Source organism: Trichechus manatus, unplaced genomic scaffold (assembly GCF_000243295.1).
Source record: "Trichechus manatus latirostris isolate Lorelei unplaced genomic scaffold, TriManLat1.0 scaffold00178, whole genome shotgun sequence".
Lineage (NCBI taxonomy): Eukaryota > Metazoa > Chordata > Mammalia > Sirenia > Trichechidae > Trichechus > Trichechus manatus.
Window position 1 is genome coordinate 2,037,017 of NW_004444114.1, and position 6,210 is coordinate 2,043,226.

The 6,210-nt window shown below is 39.4% G+C and overlaps 1 protein-coding gene across 2 annotated transcripts in view; it reads left to right on the plus strand.

Moving 5' to 3' along the window:
* The window catches only part of UNC5C (unc-5 netrin receptor C), a 437,515-nt gene that overhangs the window by 399,153 nt on the left and 32,152 nt on the right, over positions 1-6,210 (plus strand). For both annotated transcript variants that reach the window (XM_004387005.1, XM_012558632.2), the window contains 2 exons: positions 842-1,010; positions 4,265-4,498. In XM_004387005.1, coding sequence (XP_004387062.1) covers positions 842-1,010; positions 4,265-4,498 — 403 coding nt within the window. The remainder of the gene's footprint in view (positions 1-841; positions 1,011-4,264; positions 4,499-6,210) is intronic.

Consider the following 6,210-nt stretch of genomic DNA (forward strand, 5'->3'; position numbering starts at 1 on the left):
CGCATAACAACAATTTTTGAGGATGGCACAGGACCGGGCAGTGTTTTATTCTGTTGTACGTAAGGTCACTATTAGTTGGAACTGTCTCCATGGCACCTAACAACAACAACAATAATGTGTTTGTTGATTACAATCCTGTTAGGAAAAGAATTAAAGGCAACTTTGATGTTGGAACAAGTGAAAATAAAGACTTTGAATTTTTGAGATTCTTTCCATCGAGATTTTCTGGCATGAAGTGGCCAAGTGAGAGAGCACTCATTTTAAATTGCTATAGAAATACAAGTCCGGTCAGATTTAAACGAATGAATCTGCTGTAGTAGTCTAAAGTATTCCTTAAAGTCATTTGGAAGAAGTTTAGCTCTAGGGTGTCCTCATTCTGAAGTGTTTTTTTTGTTTGTTTGTTTGTTTGTTTGTTTTTTAAGTATTTGTCAGTTAGGTCCTAGAAACTTGAAAATATTTAAAAGCTTGTGAGAACAATGGCAGGTATTATCAGAAAAGGTGGTTATATAACCCACAAGGACTCTATTCTGTCTCATTCCATCCTGAAAGCATCTGTTGTACATGAATTCAGGGGACACTACCAAAGGCAGACCTGTGTCTGAGGTAAGGGACCAAAGCGATGCTGGCATACTCGTCGTTACCATAAAGGCCTCTGGTCTTGCAAAATCAAAGTCTTGGTAAAGAGTATGTCTTCCTGTCTAATTCTGCTTCATCCTTCTCCAAAAAAGAAAAATCTCCAAAGAAAACCATTTGAACTGTTTGGACAACTTTGGACCTAAAATCCCACTAAGTGGATAACTGCTATGGAAATGTCACTGATGCTTCTCTGCTCTCCCGCCAGGCCACCCACGGAAGACAGTCAGACACTCTTGACCCCTGTGGTGAGCTGTGGGCCCCCAGGAGCCCTGCTGACCCGTCCTGTCATTCTTACCATGCATCACTGTGCAGATCCCAATACCGAGGACTGGAAGATCCAGCTCAAGAACCAGGCAGCACAGGGACAGTGGGAGGTGAGTTTCTGTTGGGATAAAGATGAAACGCAGGAACAATCCGTACAGACAAGTGTAAGCAATTATGGAAAGCCTTTTATTTTTTATGCAAAAATGTATTGAATTTTAGCTCCCATTTGAGAGAGAGACTAATTCCTGAATGCTTGATAGACGCATACACACACACACAGACACACATATACACACACACGGTACATGGAAGAGTCTTGGACAAATCTTTTTTAAAATATACATACTATATCTTGGGAAGGGAAACATATATAAACATATGTTTATTAAAAATTGCAGGTAGAGAAATGTTGCATCTGGTTCTGAATATGTTAGGCACTTACTTGCAGATAAGTGCATAGGATAAAATTCTTCTAATCGTAACGTAGCAAACAGAAGGGGTGTATCTCTTCAGGTCCACTAGAATGAAGAAAACTTGTAGCATCTTGGCTCTCCCTGTCTTTTACCATCATAACTTCTTAAAGATAATGCCTTAAACAGGTCCTGTTCCTTACACCAGAACCCTTCACTTAGCACCTAAAGTTAATTAAATGCAAAAGGATTTGTTACATTTACCATGAAGATTTTATGCCCTATACCTTAAAATGAAATAAAAAATACTTGTATATTTTCTTTATTATCCCTTGAATGAACAATAGAGGGACGCTATGAGTCAGAATCGACTCAACAGCAGTGGGTTTGTTTTGGTTTGGTATTGTTCAAATAGGAAATAGCCAAATTGAAAACTACATTTTGGATTATTCTCAGGAAGGCATATTTCAGGAGTATGTTTATTTAAAAAAATCAAATAGTTCTAAAAACTAAACATATATTTTTATGTTATCATTACAAAAAGAAGCATCCATTCTATATAATAGTATATCCTTTATGATTATTTATGGTATTTTTATTTTAAGAAAGACATTTTTATAAAAATATACATGAAGATTCAAATCCGTAATATTTTGGGAAACATAATGCTAGAGTTAGAAGAATAGTAGGGCATTCCTGGGATTACCTGGAACTTCCTTTCTATGGACATGTTCTACCCTTCCCAGAGGACCAAAAGTCCAGAATTGGAGTCAAGGGATGCACTTCACGTTGAGTTAGGCCAGACTTAACCAGATCTAACTTTAATTTCATTTGCACTTTAAGTGGTTTATTTGGAAAACATCCCAAAGTCTTCATCTCATTTGATTCTAAATTGTTTGCTGATTCTCTCTAATATCCTATCCATTTCTGGGTTTGACCAACAATAACAACAACACAATAATAATAATAAATTAAGAGAAAAGAGAAGAGGACAATCTTTATGAAAACACCCTTATACTTGCAAGTGACAGAGGAATGAGGCATCTTTATTCATGGCCACACCTTCTGGAAGCCTTTCTGCAACATTCACTTACAAGTTGATAACCGAGATGTTGCCTTTGTCTTGCTGGTTTTATGACAAAGCAGCTTCTTTCCAGGTGTTCTTTGGGGATGAAATAAACCTGGCAGCACCCGGCTTCTTTTTTCTTTTTATCCTTTTCAGTTTGAGCATCCTTTTCAGGTATAGGGTTGGTTGATGAAATGATTTCACTGATGCTGTTAAAACACAGCTCTTATTATAACCTCAGATGACATTACAAGATTTCACTAATAAACAATACCTGAGGGGGCTACTTCTTTCATATCTTTGTCCAGCCCTGGGGACTTAACTTATTATGAGACATTCATTCATTTTTTGACCAATGGTTATTGGACATTCACTATGATATAGGCCCTGTGCTAAGTTCTGGGATTCAATGGGAAACAAAACAAACATAGTACCTGCCCCTACAGAGATCAAATAGCCTAAAGCAGAAGCTAAATCATGCCCACACATGTGTTTTATTTCTCTTGCCTGCATGAAATTTTCTTTTATATTTGAATTCATGAAAAGTTGGAAGATTTCTCATAAAAATCTGAACTTCCAGCTTCTCTTGAAAAATTCAAGGATCTATATACATCTAGCCGGCATTTCTGCATAATTATGCAGTGGGCTGAAACCAAGAGGAGACTAAACTCTTTAGATAGGCTGTTTCACCAGAGTCTCCACCACTCCGTATTGCCTTCTGTCCTACCTGCTTCATACATGTCTGTCACCTGGCTGCCCCAGGAGGCACTGGAATTTTGATCCTTGGTTTATGGATCCTATGCTTGATCTTTCAGATAATTTCTTCTGTGGCCTGAGACATTTGGACACATGAAAGCCTGGTTGAATTGGTAACTATTGTTACAAAAATCATCACCCCCATTTATTTTTATTTTTTGCTAAATATTTTCAAATTCTGAAAGGGTAGAATTTTAAGTAGCTTACATGAAAAATAAGAGAAAATTGTCTTAAAGGCACTGGGCTTGGCATATCTTGCTCTCCTTAGACTCCAACAAGCCAAGATTATTTAGGAAAAGCAGTGTGTTGCTTTGGGAAGTAATTGGCAGGTGAATTTTGGGAGAACAGGAAATGGTATTTCATAATTTCTTAATTTCTCTTTTTAAGTATCTAGGCTTTTAAGGGGAAGACTACTATGTTACAATGATATTGTAATAAAACAGCACTTTTGGAGTAAATAAGAAATTTAGAGACTAAAACATTAAATTCTCGGAAACAGATGATAAACTCAAGTACAATGAAATTAAAGGGATTATTTATGAACTTTCAAAAAACTTTTATGTAGATTCCAGTAATGTAGATTCTGAGAAGATCAAAAATGCTAAATAAAGGCTGTCTAAATAAGAATATTAGGAATATAAAGTAAATTCAGGGAAATAAGGACTAATAAAAGAAATAAAAACTAAACCCATTACCGCCAAGTCTATTCCAACTCATGGCTACCCCATACATGTCAGAGTAGAAGTGTGCTCTATAGTTTTTGATTATTTGGAAGTAGATCCCCAGGCCTTTCTTCTGAGGTGACTCTGGTGGACTCCAGCCTCCAGCCTTTCGGCTGGCACATTAACTGCTTGCACCATCCCCGTGCTCCAGAAAGGAAATGAGTATAATAAAGCCTGTTGGAGAAAAAAAAAAAAGAACAGGAAAAAGAATAATCAAAACGCAGGAGAAAATGTCCTACCCTATTCCCTGGAAAAAGTAAAATACACGGTTTACATTTCAGTTTAGTTCGCTCAGCCTTACATAGCGTCCATCAGAGCCCCGGCTGCTGAGGCTTCTCTGCATACACCATCCACTGGGCCAGCGTGCGTCCTGCCGGCTTTGCCACCGATCCTTCCCTCTTGTTCCTCAGGATGTGGTGGTGGTCGGAGAGGAAAACTTCACTACCCCTTGCTACATTCAGCTGGACTTAGAAGCCTGCCACATCCTCACCGAGAACCTCAGCACATACGCCCTGGTCGGGCAGTCCACCACCAAAGCGGCCGCAAAGCGCCTGAAGCTCGCCATTTTCGGGCCGCTCTGCTGCTCCTCTCTGGAGTACACCGTCCGAGTCTACTGTCTGGATGACACCCAGGATGCCATGAAGGTAAGTGGCTGCCACCTGACCCACCGTCTTCACATTCACCTTGAAGCGATGGTTTGGAGTGGCTGCGGCACACACAGGGGAGATGTGTGTGCGCTCCTCCAGGCATGTGAATACACGTGTTTGGCCCTGCAAGATGCAGATTTTTTAAAAATTAGACATTCTCTTAGGCCATGCTGATATATGAGCTGTTTTCTTTAGGCTGGTTCCTCCCAAGGGCTAATTTTGTTTACCTTCCTTGATTTCTCTTAATGAAAAATTTAGAAGAAGTGGAAGGATTTGGCAAGGAGACTGGTGGATGGTAAATAATCTGCTTCCATGTTTATATCAGCTGTATTCTTCCTGTAAAAGGAATTGGCATAATTCCTCAAACTGTATGTTCCTCTTGTGTGCTACTTCATTTATATGCTTTCCTATTCTTTTTATGAGGGCTGTGAGAGAGAGAGAGTTCTCATTTGACAACAGGATGCTGCTTTGCAGAATAAATGGGCTTAATTCCTGTTGCTATTATTGCCGTTCATTTTATCCCATTTGAAGCTTTAAGGGATATAATAAGTGCCTTTGAAGAACTTACGATCTAGAAGGAGGAATCAAAGAAGTATGCCAGGAACTGTGATGCAAGTCAGAGTGTAATAAATGACACAGATAAGATGCAGAGTTCTGTGGGAGTTCAGGAGAGGGAGATGCCTGTTATTTTGAAGAAATCTGAAAAGAAGCTAACATTTGAAATTGGCCTTAAAGGAAGGTAGGATTTTGACTAGCAATAACAGGAGGGAAAAAGCACATTTCTAGGTGAAGGGAACAGCGTGAGGAAACACAGACAGGAACAGTAAATACAGGCTTTATGCAGGCATATTATTTTCATTAAGCTAGAATGAAAGATAGGAATCTTATCCTGATGGACCTTGACTGACCAAGAGAGGAATTGAGATTGAGTTTATTGGGTTAATGGAGAGTCACTGGAGGGATTTAAACAGGAGAGAAACATAATTGGAGATATACTTGAGAAATATTAATCTGACTTCACTGGAAAGATAGCCTGATCCAAGCCATGGTATTTTCAGTCGCCTCATATGCATGCGAAAGCTCGACAGTGAGTAAGGAATACCAGTGAAGAATTGATGCCTTTGAATTGTGGTGTTGGCAAAGAATATTGAACATACCATGGACCAGAAGAATGAACAAACGTGTTTTGGAAGAAGTACAGCCAGAATGCTCGTTAGAAGCAAGAATGACAAGACTTAATCTCATGTACTATGGAGATGTTATTACGAGGGACCAGTCTCTGGAGAAGGACATCATGCTTGGTAAAATAGAGTGTCATCAAAAGAGAAGATCCTCAGTAAGATGGATTGACATAGTGGCTGCAAGGCTGGGCTCAAGCACAACAACAATTGTGAGAATGACGCAGCACTGGGCAGTGTTTCATTCTATTGTTCATAAGGTCACTATGAGTCAGAACCAACTAGACAGCACCTAATAACAACAAGAGAGAATGTGGGGTTCAACTGGGATGATGATAGAGTAATGAGAACAAGCGACCAAATGAGAGGAATCGGAAGAAAGGACCTGAGCAATTAACATTACCCTTTACAGGACCTAGTGACTGACACTGAATTTGTGGAGCAGAAGATCAAGTAACAGTAGCAAACTCGGGGGGGCTGGGGGGCAGAGTATTGGGGTGTGGATATGGTGCCTTCACTTTTGGAATACTG